Source organism: Sorex araneus, chromosome 5 (genome assembly GCF_027595985.1).
Source record: "Sorex araneus isolate mSorAra2 chromosome 5, mSorAra2.pri, whole genome shotgun sequence".
NCBI lineage: Eukaryota > Metazoa > Chordata > Mammalia > Eulipotyphla > Soricidae > Sorex > Sorex araneus.
The window spans coordinates 57,718,545-57,739,074 of record NC_073306.1 but is presented as its reverse complement, the minus strand read 5'-3'; the positions used below and the strand labels follow the sequence as shown (position 1 = coordinate 57,739,074).

Genomic DNA, 20,530 nt, shown 5'->3' with positions numbered 1-20,530 from the left:
GTCCCACCTTCGGGGGCGGCGCCGGCCGGGGAGTGTCAGGAAGAGGAAGGAGCGCGGCCGAGCGCGGCACAGGCGGCGCGGGCGCGCGGGGGGCGGCGAGCGGGGGCCGGGCGCAGCGAGCGCCGCGCGGGCCGCCACCATGGCCACGGACGAGCTGGCCAGCAAGCTGAGCCGCCGGCTGCAGATGGAGGGCGAGGCCCCCGCGCCGCAGCCCGGGCTGAACGGGGCGGCGGCGGCGGGGCCGGCGGCCGAGGAGGCGGCGGCCGAGGCGCTGGGCAGCGCGGACGACGAGCTGAGCGCCAAGCTGCTGCGGCGCGCCGACCTCAACCAGGGCATCGGCGAGCCCCAGTCGCCCAGCCGGCGCGTCTTCAACCCCTACACCGAGTTCAAGGAGTTCTCCAGGAAGCAGATCAAGGACATGGAGAAGATGTTCAAGGAGTGAGTGTCCACCTCCGTCCCCATCAGCCCCCCCCCCCCGCCCGCGCCACCCGCGGCTAACGCGAGCCCGCGCTCCCCACCACCCTCCCCGCCGCCCCCCCTCCTCCTGGCTTGGGACCTCTGCGCCATCAGGGATGGGGCGCCTCTGATGGCTTCGGGACGCCCCCCTTTCCCGCCGCCCATAAACTCACAGCCGCGCTGCTGCTGCGTCTGGGGACGGCCGCGCCACCCCGGCTCTGGGTGATGGGACCCTCGGGACGCGGGATGTGCGCGCTGGCGCCCGGAGACCCCGCGTCTCCTTCTGGATGATCAGGAGAACCCACCCCCTGGTGCTCCTCCCGTTCTCCACTGCCACTATACCTGTGGGTCTGGACACTGGGTCTCTGGCCTAGGACCCCTGCCCTGTTAGTGACGCTTCTCCCCCTCCCCCCACACCCGCCAACTGCAGGACACAGGACCCCATGGCCTCGGGTCCCCGCCACACCACCACCCCCCATACACGCGCACAGCTATTCAGATTCCCCCTACTCCACCCCCACGCCGGTCAAAAACACCCCACTCCCAGGCCCTCCACAGAGGTGACCGTTCCCTCCACCCCAAGACTTCCTTTCCTGGAGCCTTTGCCTGTACTCTGCTTCTCAGCCCCCGCCCCCCGCCCAACACACACACACCAGCTCTGCGCAGACACCCCCACCCCACCTCCCGCCTGTTATGTAGCTTCTTCAGGCAAACTGTGACAGCTCCGTCCCCTCCTCTGCCGAGCCCCCCCATCCTTAACCCATGCCATCTCCCCAGGAAGGGCCCCCTCAGCCTCTGTACCCCTCTGTGCCCCTAAATTATCCATTGGGGGCTGAGTCTCCCCCCTCTCCCTTCTCCCCACCTCGTTCCTGTTGCCACTGGCCCCTGCCTGTACTCAGCTGGGCAGTCAGGGGGCCCTTCCACCCCATACCTTCCTGCGGCGCTGACACGGGTTCCCCCTGCCCCACACTCCCGTCACCTGCCCGAATGCTCTCACTCCGTACAGTCCAAAATGCTGTGCCCTCAACACAGGTCTTCCTCCATGCCATCAGCTCAGCCCTTCCCCTGCATCCCTCCCCCTCCCCCCCAAAAAAAGATAAACAAACCCTTAGTATCTGTATGGAGGGATTAGAAAAGCCCTGGGTCCATATCGCCAGGTCCTGGCGGCTGGGATAGACCATCAGCCACACATGGGCAGCCAGGTTTGTGGTCACGCACGCCGGCCCCTCCCTCCTCCCCTCGGTGCCTGCTCCCACATGGTGATGTCCGTCCACTTGCTCAGGTCAGGTTCCCGAGATGGGAACAGCCTGGGGTCTGGGTGGGGGGCGGGGTGCATAGCGGTGTCCTGAAGGTGAGAGGCCGGGCTCTTCAGTGGGTGAGTTCGGGAGTCCCGCTGCTGCCCCCCACCCCACCCCATCCCCCCGCCAGGAGAGCAGGGATGCTGGATCCCTTGGCTGGGGTTCGAGCTCACAGCCCCCAGCCCCAGCCTAGCAGGAAGCTTTGGGAGGTTTGCAAACCCCCAGCTTGAGCAAGGCTCTTTCCCGCTGCTCCAGGCTGGCTTCTTCATTTAGCCCCAAGGCAGGAGAAGAGGTTTGTGGTCCCCTCCCAGGGGTGCCGGGCTTCTCCCCGGCTCAGCCTGGGAGGACCCGAGCCCTTGACTCTCCCCACCTCGGAGGTCTGCCTGGACATCCTCAGGCTGGAGGAGTCGGCCCTTGATTCCAGGGTGTTGGTTGGAAGCCCTAAAGTTTCTTCACCGCCCCGGGGTGTCCGAGAAGCTGAACACAGTGGGTCGAACGCTCCGCTGCGGGCAGCTTCCTATCCTGCAACGCGCCTGTGGGGCCGGAGCCCAGGCGGGTGCCAGCGAGCGGATGCCGCCGTCACAGAGATCCCCGCATCAGTAGTACAGGGCGTCCTCCCCGCAACCCCGGGCACAGAACCATCACCATGGTGCAGTCGGGGGAGTCTGGGCACAGGGAAGTTCAGGAGCGTGCCAGGACCACACAGCCAGAAAATGATGCCGTGGGGATTTGAACCCCGTCCTGGGGCTGCAGAACCCGTGTCCTGCCCTCCTGGCTGTCTCGTCACAGACACCTGCTTGCCCATGGGAACACGGGTTCCTCCCGGCTCGGCTTCCCGCTGCTGGCCCTGCCTCCTGCCCCCGCTGCCAGCCCGTCTCCCCTTCCCCCCCTCCCTACCCTCCCTGCACACACACACAAAATAAGATGGAGATATTTGGGGAGGATCCAAACACCCCTAATGAGCAAGGGACAGAGGAGACTGTGGCGTGGCTGGCAGGAGCGTGTGATGAGGGGAATGAGCTTCCAGCTGTGTCTCCAGCGTGGAGCTCGCATGTTCAGGGAGGCTGTTTGGGGGCGGGAGGGGGGTGCTCGTGTGGGGTGGGGGGGAGGCCTCTGACGATGACTTGGGGGAGCCGGACCCCTGCAAGCCTCCTCTCGGTTCTGGCTGCTTGCTGCGGTTTCGGGAGTGGCGAGGGCGGCAGGAAGGGGCCAGGGCGCTGGTCCTCTAGGGAAGGAAGTGCAGCCCGCCGGGGCCCTGGCAAGGAGGGAAGGCTGCAGATTTTGTATTCAAGGAAACAAGACTTCTCTGTGCCAGCGCGTCCGGGCTGTGAACAGCCAACAGACACGCTCTCGGGGAGGACAAAACCCCGTTCTGCTAGCCGCTGCCCAAGAGGGGCGGCAGCCTCCTGGGCCCCAGCAGGGGCTGCGGCACACAGCCAGGATGCCAGGGTTTGTGCTCCAGTGAGCCCCTTCCTCCCTGGCTGCAGCCCTGGCCCGGCCGACCTCCCGGGAAGGATCCACCCCAACCCAGGACAGGCCACGGGAGCAGAAACTGGGAGCCGGAAGCCTGAGCTTGTCCAGACTCTCCCACAGTGACCTGGCCTGTCTTGTGCCCCCCTGGGCCTCAGTCTGCCCATCTGTAAAAGGGGCACGCTGTCTCAGATGATTAACAAAGGCGACCCAAGGAGCACTTTCTTTCCAGGGGGGTTCCTGACCCCCTTCTACGTGGCAGTCCTTCCCTTGTGTTCATGGGTGGTCAGTGGCAGTGGAAAACAGGACAGAGGGAAGATGCCCGTCTCCACCCCCACTGACCATCCATGGACAGTCGGGGTCATTTCTGGCTGAGAGAGGTCTCAGAGTGGGCTCCAACTCTCAGCCCATTTCGCAGAAGAGGGAACAGAGATCCAGAAAAAAATGGAGTGATCTGCTCGAGACCCCAGGGTGGTCTTCAGTGGCTGGGCATGGGAATGAGGGAGGTGATGGACAGGACACGGGAAGGTCCAGCATGGGACCAGGCCCAGAGAGGCAGTGCCCACTGCCACACCTGAACTCTGTGGCCCTCAGGTACAGCCTCTGGCTGTGCCCAGCCCAGCTCCCCATCCAGGAGTCTCCGGACTCTTCAGGTTAGAGGGGAACGTCAAGCCCCAGAGAGCCTCCTGGGGGCCCGGCATTAGACTGGCAGCCCGGCGGGGACGGGGGCGGGTGGCATAGGTCCCGTAAGGTGAGCCCTGGCAGAGGCGCGTGATCCCGGAACTGCTGAGGAATCCAAGGAAGCTGTCCTCTGGCCTCGTTCCCAGCCCTGCCCCCGGGCGCCATCTCCTGACCCCTTTGTGTCAGCCTCCTCCCCCCGCTGCCCACCCCGGGTGTAGCTCCAGCCCTGCTGCTCACACTTCCCCACCTCCCAACTCCTCGCCAGGTACTTCCCGTACTTCCCGGGAGACAGGCTCACCTGCACCCCGAGGACAGGGACAGCAGCACCCACCCCACAGGGTGACCTCTGGGCGCTTAACCCAGCACTGGGCCCAGAGCAAGAACTTCTTTTCTTTATTTGTCTCGGGGTGCTCAGGGCTTAGTTACTCCCGGCTCTGTGCTCAGGAATCACTCCTGGCAGGCATGGGAGAGACCCTATTGATGCCAGCAGTTGAACCCGGGTTGGCCACGTGCAAGGCAAGTGCTCGCTGTCCTATTGCTCCCAAGAAGGAAGTACATCTTAACTTGCCCACACCGGCCTTCCCAGCCCTGGTGGTGGGCATCTGGTGGACGGACACGGAAAGAACCCCGTGAAAGCTGCCGGCTGCCCCCAGCTCCCCGCGTTGGAGCTATCCGGGCCGACAGGCTGGCACCAGCCCTCTTGCTTTGGGCCCGAGTAGCAGGGACCCAGCACAGGAGCCCTCTCTCCCGCTGAACAGACGCCCTGATTGACAGCTACATATGGCTCTGATAGATAATAAAAATGGGAAGTGAATTCATTAGCACTTAATTACGTGGAAGGCAGGTGGCGGGGGGGGGGGGGGAGATGGGGGGGCAGACAAGCAGCGTCTCTTCAAGTGACAGAGAATGAGCCGTTCGCATTTGTCTGCTGCTGCCCAGCTGGGGGACTGGGCATGGCTGACCCCCAGGAGGCTAGAGAACATACCTGGTAAAGTTCCGAGGATTAAGCTGAGAAAGTCCTGGGCCAGGGGGATAGTGCGGAGGGGTGGAGCGTGCGCCTGGTATACCGGACGCCCTGAGCGCCGGACGCCCTGAGCGCCATCGCTCACACCTCCTGCCCCGCCCTGCCCAGCTTGTGTGGCCCCAGGGAGGAACCACTGTCAGCCCCAAGCAGGAACCACTGGGCCTGGCGTCACTGAGAGTGGCCCCAGCACGCTGAGCCTGTGGAAAGAGATCATCCTCGTGTCTGGCCGTAAACCATGCGCGGGTGGGTTTCGGGTGTTTTCTTTTTCCATTTTTCCGGAAGAGCGGGTGGGGGGGGCAGCACTGGCACTGGGCTGTGGTCATGTCCCTGGGTGGCTCAGTGCTGCTCCTGTCTCAAGTGCCCAGAGCCCACTCTCCATGATGCCCACATGCAAGAGAGCCTCTGGCCCGCTGAGTCGCCTCCCCAGCCCCAGATGTTGCTGAAAAGTAAAAGTCACCCGTGATCAGCAGTTACGCTCGGAGATCTGTGCTGTGTGCAGGTTTCCGAGGATTCGGTCGAGTGTGAAGGTCCTGCCCTCAAGGTGGGTCACGTCCTGGAGAAGGCAGCCGGGTCTTTGGGGGCAGGGATGGAGGGTTCCTTATCTCCCCGCCATGCAGCCCCCCCATGCAGCCTCTTTAGGTGGAACCAGTGCAGGCGCCCCCATGAGTGCTGGGGTCTGCCTACAGGGAGGTGCTGTGAGTCCCCCCGCCTGCGGTCAACTGGGGACCCTCGTCGTCCCCGTTTCCCGAAGGAGGAAACAGGCTCAGAGAGGGAATGTCTTCTCCCAGGTTCTCATCAGTGCCCAGAGTGGGGCACTGTGTTTGTGGGGAGGGGGTCCCTGTGCAGCAGTCCAGGGCCCGGCTTCCCGGTTTAGAGAATTCCCCCTCCCCCCACCCCCAGCTCTGCCCTCCGCACTGGCCCTGCCTGAGTCACCGAAGCTCTCTCTTCCTCTGCCGACTTTTGCTACTTCCCCCTTTGGTTTGCCCCTTCCTGCCCGTCTCCCCTCCTCTGTGACCTTCGGGGCCTCAGGGGCCAGGCCTGGTGAGACGAGTCAGGTCAGAGGCAGGGCCCTGAAGAGGTGGAGCCGCCAGCCCCAGAGCTCAGCCACCCTCTCGCCTCCTCAGCTGACTTCTGCTTTTCCTGGAGCCAGAGCCGGGTTCAGGCCAACACAAAGGGGCGTGAGGCCAGAGCCAGGCTCAGGGAATCGGAGCGGGGGCCGCCGTGGTCCCGGTTCTGCCGGCGGCAGTCAAGCCCACTAGCTCAACTTTCCTGAATTTGAACTTCCCGTAGGAGCCGTTGGGGCTGGAGCTGGCACAGTGGGCAGGGTGCTTGCCTTGCACACGGTGCGGCCCACCCAGGTTCATTCCCTGGCACCGCCTCTGGTTGGTCCCCTGAGCCCCGCCGGGAACACAGAGCCAGGACTTAGCCCTGAGCACTGCAGGTTATAGCCCACAAATAAAACAACAAACAGAGTTAGAGTAGCATCACTGATTTACCGATAAGGCTGTGGGTGGGAGGGTGACTTAGCCTGTGGGAGGTGACACAGCTGGTGGGCACAGAGACAGGATATGAATGTGGGTCTAACTCCCAAGGCCTGTGCTCCATTGGGGCCCTAAGGGGGCAGAATCATCGCACAGATGAGCACCACGCCTAACACTCCCCCCCACACCCCTCCAGGCTTCCCGACACACAGGCGCCTCCCAGATCCACTGCTTCAGTCTGCTTTTTAACAGGACCCACCAGGTGTGCCCAGGTCAGTCTAAGCAGCTCCTCCCACCCACTGTCCCCCCCCACACACACACACACACTTGTTCCGGGCTGGCATGCAGGAAAGTCACCTGGGCCTGAGCAACAGTGGGAGGAGGGGACACGGCAGGATTTAAGTCCTAGACACTGGAGCCCTTGGATGTGCTGCGAAAGTTCCCTATAATGCCTTTTTTGTTGGTGTTGGGTTTGTCTGTTTTTTTTGTTTGTTTGTTTTTGGTTTTTTCAGGACGGGGCAGTGTTGGCAGATATAAGCAATGCTCAGGAGTTACTCCTGACCGCGCTCAAGAATTATCAGGGGACCATCTGGGGTGCCTAAGATGAACCCAGTTCAGCAAGGCAAGGGCTGTGCTCGGGCCCTCCTCTAATCACATTATAGCTCATTACTAAGACAGCAGGCGGTGGGGGAAGGAGGCCGGGTGAGCTGGGGAGGAGGATGGGGTGGGGGGCCGGCTGCTCGATGGGCAGGTAGGGCTGATGCCCATCCCAGGCCTGGACCCGGTGTGCAATGGGCCTGAGCTTCCGAGGCTGCGAGGTCCCCCAGCAGACTCTGCTGACAGCCAGGAGCAGCATACACACACACACACACAGATACACACAGACACACACACACACACACACACACCCTTGATTCTGGCTCCCTGAGAAGCGCCCCCGCTGAGTCACACCCCCCTCCGCTGGCTGGCACCTGGTGTCAGATTCCGCAGATAGGAGGAGAGGAAGTGGGGAGCCACTGGGTTTTCCCCTCTGAGTCAGGGGATCTGGGGTGGGGGTGTAGGACTGTAACCGTGAGCCCCGTGGGCGCCAGCCTTATACTTCCCCCCCCCCAAAGGGCGGGGGAACAGACAAGGCCTTGTACAGAACTTTCCTGCCCCCAGGGACCAGACAGGGACCTCCCTGTCTCTGGACAAAGAGGGGCCCGGAATCACCCAAGGCCCTTTGGGAGGAGGGAGGGGGCAGGTCTGAATGCCGAGGCCTAGGCTGCTGGTTCTGGAAGCATCACCCCGCCCTTTGAGCTTTGTTCATCAGACAGAACTCCAGAGAAAGAGAGGAGCCAGGGCCGAGGCCCCCGGGGTGGGCATCAGGATGGACAGAATCGTGTCCCCGTCCCCCCCTGCTTCTCCAAGCCACTGTCCCCACCCTCCCCCAGGGCGGTGGCTGGAGCACTGCCGCCTTCTGTCATCTTCGGGCACAGCACAGTTGGGGGGGGGTCTGGGAAGGGGCCCCCTGGAATATTTCCAAAGCCACACTAGGTCGTCTGTGGGGAAGTGGGGAGCCTCCCGCCCACGGGGGCAATCTCGACCCCAGAGCAGGAAAGCTGCCTTAGGAATCTGACTCACATGGCTTTCCAGGTGTCCCTCCCAGCCTGAGGTTCTCAGGTACGGGGTTTCTCCTTCAGGGCACGGGATCGTGAGTTAAAGCGCTTACCTTTAACTCACTTACCTCCACCCAACTCCCCAGTTTCAATCTAGCCCGGCTTGAGATCTCAGCTGTGGCCCTAGCCAAGTCACTTCCTCTCGGAGTCTCCGAGTCTCTTCTGTGGTCTGTGACCCGGGAGAGTCAAACCCGCGTCAGTGAGTTCCTTAAGAGGATGTGATGCAAACCGCAGGGCCCAGGGGCCTGGAGTGGGTGCTCGGCAGAGAGTGGCAGCTAATGGTGACGCGGGCATGAGGTTGGAAGGCACCTGAGCCAGCCAGCGCCAGCCACCAGCCGGGCCGCCAGGTTATCAGCACAGGGGCTGGGTGGAGCTGCTCCAAGGGCAGCGTGGGGGAGGGCAGACTTTGTCTCGGGCATGGCGTGGCGGGAGCAGCTGCCTTGTCAAGGGCCCCACAGAGGGCGGCCAGGAGGAATGTGGGCACGGTGCCAGGCTCTGGAAGCCTCCCTTCAGTGCTGAGCCCCCAGCCCTGGGCACTGCCTGGCCCAACCCCCAAACCAAATGCTCAGCTATAGATGGAGATGGTGGGGGGGGAGTGGTGGTCCTCCCTGTGAGCTGGAGGAAGAGGAGGAGGAGGAGGAGGAGGAGAAGGAGGGAAGCCGGAATGCCACTGCCCTGCCAGGCCTGCCCACAGCCGGCTATGTGGCTCTGGGGGCGGGGCGGGGTGACTGCCCCCTCGTGCCCAGCTCCCCCCAAGTATCGGGAAGCTTAAGCCCTTGCTTTCTTGGGATATCTGAGCTGTCTGCAGCCTCAGTTCCAGTTCAGGGAGAGGCTGATGGGGGTGGGGTCCTGGGTGGGGGCTTCCCACTGGGGACAGGCCTGTTCCCATCTGACCCGTGCCTGAGGCCATCGTCCTGCCTCCCGTGTGGCCATTGCCCACCTGCTGGCGGGACTGTGACTTCCCTCCCTGTCATAGGAAGGGCATGGATGGCAGAGGAAGGAGGAGGGGCACGCCACACTTCCACGCACCCCCAGAGCTTCCACTTCCCCAGGTAGCCAGGTCTTTGAGTCGGGCCTCATGGTGGGGGGGGGGTGGAGGGATTTGGGGGACCTTCAGAGAAGGGAGTACTTGGACCCTGGATCAGTTTGCCCACCCCCTGCCTCCACCCAAGTCAGTCTGCTCCCAGCCAGTACCATCGGTACTGGGGCTGGGGGAGAAGCCAGTCAAACAGCTGCCGTTACTGAGCGGGGTGTTTTCCAGGATCTCAGTCCATCTCAGAGGTGAATGTCAGGGGCCAGAGATGCAGTACAGTGGGTAGAACACTCGCCTTGCACGGGGCCAACCCTGACTTGGCCCCAGCACCACATGGTTCCCAGAGCACCCCCAGGAGTGATCCCAGAGCACCTCTGGGTATGGCTCCATACCTCCCCCACCCAAAAAAATACATTAATAATAATAATAATAATATAAATAACAACCACAGCCACTGGTTATTATTTATTCTTACAGTTAGGGTAGAGTATGAGCTTCCTGCGGGCTAGGCTCTGAGCTGAGTGTCTCAGCGCATCTTGTTTGGGGCAGGTGTGGGGCAGGTGGCCCTCCCCCGGCAGGGAGCAGGGCTGGGGTTTGGACCCAGGTCAGTCTCAGCAGAGCCCATATGCTGCCAAGACCTTGAGGCGTTTGGCCCTGGAGCCCGGGTAATCTGGTTCAGCCCAGAGACCCAGGGCCCACAGTCCATGATGGGGGGCGGGGACTGCTCCCCGGGGGGCTGTCACCTGGAGGCGCCCCTGCAGTATGGCCACCCAGCACCTGGCCACTGCCTGCCCTCCGCCACCTCTCCACAGTGATGGATCTACTACGGCCAGCACAGCATTGTCCCCTAGGGGGCCGCCCCCATAATTGATTGACCTTTGATTGATGCTGCCGGCGGTTTGAGCTGCGGCCCAGCTAGGCCGGGAAGCGGCCAGCGACTGAGAGGCAGAGCCCAGCCTTCCCAGGGTGGACACTGGATCCGCACTTCCTCTGGAAGTGAGCCACTGCGTGTAGGAGCCCGGCCTGGGACCATGACTGCAGCCGGGGGCTCACAAGGGGGCAGGGACCCAGGTCCCTGGGCTCACCTCCACGGTCCTTGTGACCCACCCCCTCTTACACACAGGGTCACGGGGGGCAGGGGAGACACAGTAATGCCCTCCGGGGACTGCTGGATGTGGGTGGGGAAGGGGAGGGGAGGCACATCCTGGCATAGAGGGTCATAAAGTGGGGCCCGTGGCATGCCAGTGAGGGCAGCTGACCTTTCCAGAGCCCCTTTGAAGCCTTGGGTGACCGAGGAGGGAAGCGTCCTCCTCAGTCTGGCCCCATTCATTTCTGGGGTTGGATATTAGGGGCCATCCCTGGCCACTCCCCTCTCGTTGCCCAAGAGTGACTGGGGGGGGGGGAAATGTGTGTGCAGACATTGCTGAATGTCCCCAGGGGTGCGCCCCCACGCCCCTGCGTGAGAACTGCCGCTTGGGGCTGGAGATGGGTTCAGTGGTCTCAGCAGCTGCTGTGCAAGCCGGGACCCCCAGCACCGCCTGGCGCCCTGGGCAGTAGCGGGCGCAGCCACCAGGCGCTGAGCCAGGAGCAGCCCCCAAGCGCCACCTGGCGTGGCCCAGACTGAAACAGCAGCCGCAAAGGAGCCGCTGTTTCCCCGCAGTCAGTCGAGCTGCCGGCCCCGCGACACCATCTGTGGGAACCTAGAGGGGCTGGCCCTGCCCCCGCGCACTGGCTGACCTTCACTGGCTCCCAAGTTCATAGAATAACCAGGAAGTGGGGTGGTGGTAGGCTGGGGGGGGGACGGTGCCCCGGGTCCACGTTCCCTCCCTGACACCATATGGTCCCCTGAGCACAGCCAGGATGCTCCCCTCTGCCCCCACTGGAAGAGGAAACTGAGACAGTCTGGGGCCAGTGCCCATGCAGACCTGAGTTCTGCCCCGGGCTCCTGCAGATGGTCCTTTGAGCACTGTGGGGGGCAGCCCTGGAGCACAGCCCTGGGAGCACCGGGACACCCTCGGAGCCTCTGAGCACGGCTGCTGCAGCCCCCAAACGAAAGGCTCATAAAGGGGCAGGTGGGGGCGGGAGGGAGCGTCCCTGTGACATGGACCAGGACACACCAGGCCCTTTGCCCACCGGCCACAGACTCTGCAGATAGAAGCAGGACCTCGCCCTGGAGCCTGGCCTGGGAGGGAGGGGCCTGCCGGACCCAACCCCTCGCCGAGGGCACTGCCCCCCACCCCCCCCCACACACACTCCAGCCCCTGGTGGGAGAAGGCCCGGACCCAGGTCCCTGCAGGGGGTGCCTGGAGGCCCAGGTTCCTGTGCTGCGTCACTTCCCAACACTGACTCACTGGCTCGGGAGCTATTTATACTCCTCGCACAAATGCTGCACCCGGCACTCCAGGCACCCGTGTCTGATCCACCAGCAGCCCCGGGACGTGAGAAGGGGGTGCTGGGCCCAGAACAGATTTGAGTGACAGACATTGTGGGGTGGGGGGGGTGGGGGGAGCCCAACTCCTTCCCTTACTGCTATGTGACATTGGACAGGCCACTTAATCTCTCTGAGCAGTAAGAGTTCGTTGGGTTTTTTTGTTTTTTTGTTGTTTTTTCTTTCAAAAAATTTAAATTAGAGGCCAAAGGCGGGGAGGGCGTTTGCCTTGCACGCAGCTGACTCGGGTTCAATCCCCGGCATCCCATATGGTCCCCCAAGCACTGCCAGGAGTAATTCCTGAGTGCAGAGCCAGGAGTAACCCCTGAGCATTGCTGGGTATGACCCAAAATAGCAAAAAATAAATAAAATAAAATTTAAAAAAAAATCAAAAGGTGTTTTTTTTTTTTTAAGTTATCTTATTTTTTGTCACTGTGCTTTACATTGCCAGTGATACGAGTTCATGTTGACGACATTCTAATGCCAGTGTGACCATTTTCCTCCACCGTTGTCCCTGGATTCTCAGCTCCAGTTCCATCCCGGTTGTGGCAAATGGAAACTGGTACACACACACACACACACACAAACACACACACACACACACACACACGGGTGGCGGGCTGGAAGGGTAGTAAGACTGTTATGAATGCTGGAGGTTTCCAGCACAGAGACAGGCTTTTGAAAGGTTGCTCCTACGTGCGCTCTCGCAGGAAGGTCCTGAGTGATGAGAGGGGGTTAGGGAACAGGGCCCCAGCTCCGTCCCCACCAGCACCTCTAGGTGTGGCCCCAGCCCTGCTGAGCCAGGCCCCGAGCCCACAGAGCAGGGTCTGCATCAGCCACGCCCTCCCCCCAGCACCGCTCGGGGAGGCCCAAGTGAATGCCAAGGCCGGATGGACTCCGGGTCCCGGCACCGACACTGACCAGAGGCCTGGGGGGCCGCTCCTGGCTTCTTTGGGCTCCAGCTCAGTCTCTCCCGGGACAGGCAGGAGCCCGGGTAGGCGGATGAGAGGCCCGGGGTGTGGCGGGCTCCTCCCCACCCCCCAAGCAGGAGTCCTCCCGGCGCCTCATCCCACAGGTGCGAAGGTGCGTGGTGCGAGCCCCATCTGCAGAGCCGCTGCCCCTCAGTCCTTCCCCCGGACCGAGGCTGTGCGGTGGGAGGCACCCTCGGAGCCCCCCCGCAGGCCCCTCCCCAGGTTCCCGGATTTTCAAGGGTCCCTCTGTACCCACAGGTACGACGCCGGCCGCGACGGCTTCATTGACCTGATGGAGCTCAAACTAATGATGGAGAAACTCGGAGCCCCCCAGACCCACCTGGGCCTGAAAAACATGATCAAGGAGGTGGACGAAGACCTGGACAACAAGCTCAGCTTCCGGGAGGTGAGTCCCCTCCCCCATAGGAGAGCGGTGCCCAAGGGGGGGCGGGACAGGCCGCCCCACGCCCCACCCCTGCTTGGCCGCCCAGTGCTCACAAGTGACTGAATGTGATCAGAGCAGGTCCCGGACCCAGAGCAGGCCCCAGCTGGGTGCTGCGGTGAGCAGTTTGGCTCCTCCAGCACCCCCTCCACCACCACCGCCCCCCCTTCCCCCTCCCCTCCCCCCCCCCGGGGCCGGAAGGAGGATGCACAGAGAGAATCGCCTGCACCATGATTTCCAAAAGTGGCCTGGAGTGCAGGCGGGTGGGTTTGGCACTGGAGTGGGGCTGGGGGGGGGCTCCATCCGGTTGCCGGCAGGCCTCGCTCTGAGCCCAGGGCCATGGGCCAGCCTCTGCCAGGGCTCCTCAGTGCCAGGGCACTGTGGTTCCAGAGAGGACGGGCCAGGGAGGGGCACACTGGCATATTGGAGCCAGAGCATCAACCCCGGGGCTCTGGGTCTCGGTGCTGGCCAGCAAACCCACATCCTCAGACCTTTCTTCCATCCCTTTTTAGTGCTGAGGTGTCAGAGTGTTTTATTCTCCGCGCTGAGCCTCCCTTCTTTCCTGTCAAATGGGCAGGGATGCAGGGACCATGGGGATGCAGGAGCCAGGTTCTGGCAGGCGGAGTTGTCCGGTCGCTGAGGGGAGCTGAGTGTGGGTGGAGGAGCCCAGGGACCCGCCCCGGCCCCCACCCAGTGCACAGACGGGCAAGCAGAGGCCCAGAGAGATGGGCACCAGGTGGGGAGGCCTGGCACGGGGCCCGGGGAGCCCAGGTCTCTGGCTCTGCTGCACGGGCACCTCCTTCCCGGCCTGGCCCTGACGCTGCACCTTCTCCGTGCAGTTCCTCCTGATCTTCCGCAAGGCGGCAGCCGGGGAGCTGCAGGAGGACAGCGGGCTGCACGTGCTGGCCCGCCTCTCCGAGATCGACGTCTCCACCGAGGGCGTCAAGGGCGCCAAGAACTTCTTCGAAGCCAAGGTGAGGGGCAGGAGCTCCGGGGGCCGGGCCTGGGGTTCCCTGGCTGGTAGCACCTCCCCGCCCTGACCCAGGGGGCTGCAGGCAGGGGGCAGGAGCTGACCCCCAGCCCAGTCCATCCCCCCCCCCCCACACACACACACACCGCACACTGGGCCTTCCCAGCCGGGTGAGTCAGGCTGTGTGTCCTCTGGGGTAGGTCTGGTTTTTAGTTGGGGGGCACACACCAGCAGTTATGCGGGGCTACTTCCGGGTTGATGCTGGGTAGGGGGAAGGCGTGGGGGGGTCACTCCTAAGGGACCATGCAGTGCTGCAGATGAGACCCGGGTTTCCCACATGCAGAGCCTGTGCTACAGCCCCTTGGACCGTCCCCCTTGAAGAGGGGGCCGGCAGCCCTCTGGGCTGGCAGACAGAGGCAGTGCCCCCCAGAGCACTGGGAGAGCATGACCCCCACAGGGGTGGGATGTGGTGGGCCCGGAGGCCTCCCTCGGCACCCCCGGGATGGGAGCGGGCTGGATCCTGACCTCGTAGGACCCTCCCGCCCAGCCACCCTCCCGCCCAGCCACCCTGGCTGAGAGAGTGGCCCCAGGGAGCAGTGGGTGCAGCTGGGCTCCCCAAGACAGAAAGCAGAGGATGGGGGGGGGACCGGCGCACACCCCCACCCCTCACCCCCACCCCAAAAGGGCCGTGTTGTCCAGTGGGCAGAGGACAGAGGTTCTTCGCAGACAAATAGGCTCAGTCAGCAGAGCCTGGGACCCCGGAGCAGGCCAACCCCAGAGCCAGAGACCCTCCATGCCTGAGCCACCTCCCCTGGCCTGACCCCCCCCCCTCACCTCTCCCAGGTCCAGGCCATCAACGTGTCCAGCCGCTTCGAGGAGGAGATCAAGGCCGAGCAGGAGGAGAGGAAGAAGCAGGCGGAGGAGATGAAGCAGCGGAAAGCGGCCTTCAAGGAGCTGCAGTCAACCTTCAAGTAGAGGCTCCAGCCTGACCGCCCGCCTGGCCCGCCGGGGTCCAGGGCCCCAGCCCACAGCCCCGCGCAAGGGGACCACCCCAGAAACCCCACAAACATCTGTGAGCGGAGCGAGCGCAGCGCTCGGAGGGGCTCAGAGGGGCCCATGTCCCCCGAGGCCGGCTCCCCACCCACCCGGCGACCCCCCCACTGGTCCCCCCAGCTGCCTGCTCAGCACGGCTGTCACTGTCTCCCCGCACCTTCCCCTGAGCCATCCCGGTCACTTCCCCACCAGAGGAGGCAGCCCGGCACCCCATGTGCTAGCCCTCGAGAGAGCCCCGAGGGCTGGGGAGCTGAGCTGCTGGTTAGAGGCCCCAGGCGCCCTGCACCCCAGGCCTGTTCTCAGCCTTGTCCCCCTCCACACACACACACACACACACACACACACACACACACACATACATACACACACACACACACACACACACACACACACACGGGAGTTAGGGAAGGGCCCAGACAGGCAGGGGAGGGGGCAGCTGTGCCATTCTACCTCAGGAGCCCATACTCTGCCCACCGTACCCTAGGAGCATGGGCAGCGGGGGCTCTGGGGGCAGAAAACCCAGCCTGAGGGTCCTGGGGGCTCCCCCAAAGGAGGGTGGGGACGAGGTATTGGCCCCTGCGGGGGCCCGGAAGCCAGCACCCCTCCCGGCCCCGTTCCTCGGGGAGTCGATCAAGAAGTGCTTTAAAGTGGTTTGCATGGGCGGGTGAGGGAATGGGAGTGCAGGGGGCGGGGGGGGGGTCTGTCTGAGCCCTTTCACGCCCTCCCTCCCCTGCGGTCACCAGCGGCCAGCCGGGACTGGCCCCCCGTCGTCCCATCCTCCCGTGCCACCCGCCATGGCCCCTCGCGGCTCCCAGTGTGCCCACGTGCGTGTGCGTGTCCTTTGCTGTGTCGTGAAACTGTGACGTGGTCTCGTTCCCAACAAGTGAAGGGGCCACTGAGCCCCCCCACCCACCCCCACCCCTGCCCCCGACCCCGTATGCAACTTCCGGTGTGTGTATCTGCCAACGTCACTGCTTGTGATACTTGATAACACTTTATTTTAGTAAGAGGCCCATGAAACTCCCACGGGCCTGCAGAGGTTTTATTTTTTTGGCCTTAGAATTTGCAGAGTTTAGGAGGCACTGACTGACACCCCCCGCCCCCCCAGCCCCTATGCCCTCCACCCCCACCCCTACCCCCAGCAGCCTTGGCCCCGGATTGCGTTTGCCTTAGCAGATATGTTTATACAGATGAATATAGATCTTTTCTTTCGGCGTACTGCTTTTTATTTTTCCTCTTCCCTTCTCACCACCGCCCCCCGCCTCTCCCAGCAAGTGCTACTTCTTCATTCAGTGGTACGATTATTTTTTTTAACTAAAGTAAGATTAAAAAAAAATCGTATATTCTCACGTGTGTGTGCTTCTTGATGGTGGACGGGGGTGGGTGTGGGTTGGGAGCGGCTGAAGTCAGGCCCGAGGTGTGGGGGCTCCCGGAGGGTCGAGGGAGGTGACATTTCACTCACACACGGTATCCCTGAAGACCCGTCGACAAGCTCCACAGCAGTTCCTGACAACCAGCCTGTGCGGGTTTATCCCCAGACAAGAAAGGGCGGCCGGGAAGTCCCAAGGGCGCCCCAGCATGTGGGCAGCCGGGTACCGCCCAGGACAGCAGAGCCGGTGTGTGCACGCCCCACTGCCCCACCTCCCTGCCCACCACATGCATGGGAGCCATATGAGCATGTCCAGGGGGCCCTGACACACGCACATGGCCAGGGGTGGTCCCGAGACTATGAGGTTCCTCGGGCTCCCCAAGCCTTTCCCCAGCCCGCACAGTCTGGGGTGAGGGTGAGGGTGATGAGGACAGTCGGACAGATGGGGCACCCACGGGACCCCAGACTCCACTTCTGTTTAATGGGCAGTCTTGGGCGGGGGGAGGGTACTCGTCTCTTCCCAGGCCTGCATTTCTACGGAGGGTGACCAGCTCCCCCTGAGCAGGGCTCTGCAGCGAGGGGGGGGGGGTGGAATCAAGCTTCGTGCTGCTGCCCCCTGGTGGACATGGGTGGTCAGCCCTCTGCCTTGAAGAGTAAGGAGTCTCCGAATCTCTCTCTCTCTCTCTCTCTCTCTCTCTCTCTCTCTCTTCCCCCCCCGCACACACACTCTCTCTCTCTCTTCCCCCCCTGCACACACTCTCTCTCTCTCTCTCTCTCTCTCTCTCTCTCTCTCTCTCTCTCTCTCTCTCTCTCTCTCACACACACACACACACACACACACACACACACACACATACACTCCCACCCCAGGCTGAGGACATAACGAAAGCCTGGGGTGATTCAGACTAGAAATAGGGTCACTGAAACCATCCCAGGTCTCTAGATGGGAGTGATAGTACAGCAGGGAGGGCACTTGCCTTGCATGTGGCCAACCTGGGTTCGATCCCCACCATCCCATATGGTTCCCCCGAGCCCCACCAGGATAATTCCTGAGCACAGAGCCAAGAGTCACCCTTAAGCATGGCTGGGGTGTGGCCCAAACAACGAAACAATCACCACCACACTTCCAGGCCCCTTCTGCCTGGGGGCCTTCCCAGAGCCCTCTGGCCTTCTTAGAGCCCCAGCACGTCCGTCCGTCCATCCGTCCGTCTGGGTTTAAGAAGCCCTGCCAGCCCCACCCACCTTTCTGGGCCCAAGCAACAGCTGCCACCTCTGAGATGTAAAATTCCACAGCAGCTGCCCCTCTTCCCAGCCTCCCACGCACCAGCCTTGGCGCTGCTCCCCAGAGTCCCGGCCCGGCCAGGTCACCCGCAGCTGTCACCCCCACACATTCTGACACTCTGGCTGGGGACACTGGGTTCCCAGGCTCCCGGAGACCCCCACACCTCGGGCCTCGGAAACATGAAGGTTCATGGGGCTGGGGGCGGGGGGGCGGGACGACTCCGGTCTGCAGTCCTCAGGTTAGCTTTGGACCTGGGATGGTAGAGAGGGGCCCTTTCCTAAGCGGCAACCCGTCGCGCGCCACCTGGCTCTCGCTCACAACCACCCCCCCCCCCCCCCGTCCTCTGTGCAGAGCCCTCAGAGCACAAAGCATCACCCGGGGCCCTGAGAGGAGGTGCCATGAAGGGGCGCTTGGCCTCGCGTGCTCTGACCCCAGGGTACCACGCCATCCCCTGAGCATTGCCAGGAGGTGTGGCCCTGGCGGCCCCTGAACACAGGGTGGCCTGAGTGATCCCTGGCGCCATACCCTCGGGGCCTTGCATTGAAACAGTGCAGTTGGGGAAAAAAAATCACCAGAGGGGTCCAAGTCCCCTCGGTACCACTTGGGAGACAACCCCGCCCTCCTCTTCCCCCTCCCCCCCAAAAAAATCATCCCGGCCACCGGGTGGGCTGCTCAGGGCGTTGCATTGCCGAGACCCCAGTCGCAGCACCTACTTAGAGAAGGTGAGTGTGGGAGGGATGAACGAATAAATGAGTGAATGATGGCTTCGGTGTCCGGAGTAAGTCAGTTCCTCCCAGGCCTCACCAGCTAAGCAGCCACATCTTTACGTTCTCGAGTTAACCCAAGCCCAGTGCCGCCCCTCCAGTCTCGGGCAATCCTCCACGCCTGCAGCTGCATCCTGGCCACACATGTGGCGAGACACACCCATGAAGGTAGTTCGGGCCTTGGGGTCAGAGTCGCCTGCTCCCTGCCCCACTCCCAGCCCTGCGCACGGCTCCCAGGGAGGACGTTTGCCCCGAGGTGCTGGGACACAACTAAGGACAGTTCCCAGTGCATGACAGGCCCTTGTGGTGGCCGTAGAGTCTTCGCCAGCATCTCTGGTACAGGGGCTGAGCTGGAGGGAGGCTGGACCGGGGCCAGCTGGCCTGTCTGTGCCCTGGGCACTGTGCCATGGGCTCATAGAAACTTTAAGGCCCATGAAAATGTTTTGTTTTCTTTCAGAATCAGTAGGGGGGGCAGGACATGGCTTATAACCATCTTTCTACCTGTACAGTAATCACTTGTATCACTTGTCATCCCATTGATCTTCGATTTACTCGAGCAGGTGCCAGTAACGTCTCCATTCGTCCCTGTCGCGTGCTAGTGTGTGGCCCAATGGTATCTGCTCGGTCCAGGAACATGAAGAGCCTCAAACCATTCTCCAGGCTTTTGACGAAGAAGTCTGACCATCTCGCAGGTGGGCGGCCACTCAGTCTTTTGACGTCCCTTGGAATCCAGTCGGTAACCTCTAGTCCAGCGGTCGTCTCTAAATCGCATTATGTATCCAGCCCATCTGATTTTCGACGCCTTGGCAAGCGAGACAGTAATAGAACATCATTTTTTGGTTTCTCGAGCACACTCGATGGTGCTCGGGGCCCACTCAAAGGTGCCGCAGTGTCCAAGGGTCGCCCGCTCCCAGCGGTGTTCAGAGAACCAGGTGGTGCCAGATCAGCCCAAGCCTCCTGCAGGCAGAGCACATGCTCAGGCAGTTGAGCTGTCTCTTCAGCCCACTTTTTAATATCTTTTGAGGAAGGAATCTGCAAACTCAAGAGGAGCCCAGGACAGGCCAGGTTCCAACTTTTCCTTGGGAACCAGATGACATTGCTAGAGAAACAGCACAGGAGGATAAGGCGTTTCCCTTACATGCAGCCAACCTGTGTCAGTCCCCAGCACTGGATATGGTCCCCTGACCCCTGCCAGGAGTGATCCCTGAGCACAGAGCCAGGAGTAAGCCCCAAGCACTGCCAGGTGTGACCCAAAAGCCAAAAAAAAATTTTTTTAATGTAATTAAAATGTAAAGATAACAGAACCATAGAGCCATCCCAGCAGCAGACACACGTGGTATTCACATCCGCCAGGCACTCCCTGTGGTAGCCCCACTGAGGCAGGACCCTGCCTGAGGTTGAGTCACTAACACGAGATCCCACAGCTAGAAAGCTGCGACTCTGGGGTTTTCTCTCCAATAGGAGCTCAGCCCACTCTGAGGCAAAACCCTCAACTTCCCCAAACCCGGTCACGTGACTCTGTTGCCTCACCGTGCAGTTGTGGGGGTGCTGCTTCCACAAGGAAGCTCCCCTAAAATCAGTGCTCATGGGCTGCGTCCACGGCAACCAGCAACCCCCTCCCCCAGAAAGGCCCGTTTCTCTGCCACCTTCCAGAAAACACAACTGGAAAACACAAATGCTCTTCATCGGCCTTTGACCTCCTTGAGCCTGTGCACCTGCGGCTTGGAGGTGTGCATGTGTCTCCTCACGCGCCTGCTTTCACGGAGGCTTCCTATGACACACTGTGTACAAGTGTGTGCAAGTGTGTGCACGTGGAGTCACTGCCGTCTGTTTGACTGCTTTTGTGCAGGCTTCGATGCATGACTTGGAGGAATGCTATAGCACTGCTAATCACATTCTCAGGTTGTTCAAGAGAGAAACTGAGGCCCAGAGAGGTTGCTTAAGGTTGACAGGAGAAATGTCTCCTAATCCCCAATGCCTAAAGACCTGTCCCCTGCGTTCCGTTCAGTTCCCGGGGCCAGAGCACCGTTTTTTAGGACCAATCACGCTGAGTCTTTGGTGAATTGGGGCAGTAGCTACTGAATTAGCCTTAGGCCATGGAAGGTTCTGGAAACCTGAGATTTCCTCTCAAAGACCACCTGACATACCCA

At 62.1% G+C, this 20,530-nt stretch overlaps 1 protein-coding gene across 1 annotated transcript; it reads left to right on the top strand.

Annotated features, from left to right (window-relative positions):
• Positions 1–70: 70 nt before the first annotated feature.
• Positions 71–16,314, top strand: EFHD2 (EF-hand domain family member D2). The gene is made up of 4 exons (XM_055140352.1): positions 71–438; positions 12,759–12,906; positions 13,782–13,916; positions 14,756–16,314. The coding sequence occupies exons 1-4, from the start codon at positions 140–142 to the stop codon at positions 14,885–14,887; spliced, it is 714 nt and encodes a 237-aa protein (XP_054996327.1). The 5' UTR covers positions 71–139; the 3' UTR covers positions 14,888–16,314.
• Positions 16,315–20,530: the final 4,216 nt, after the last annotated feature.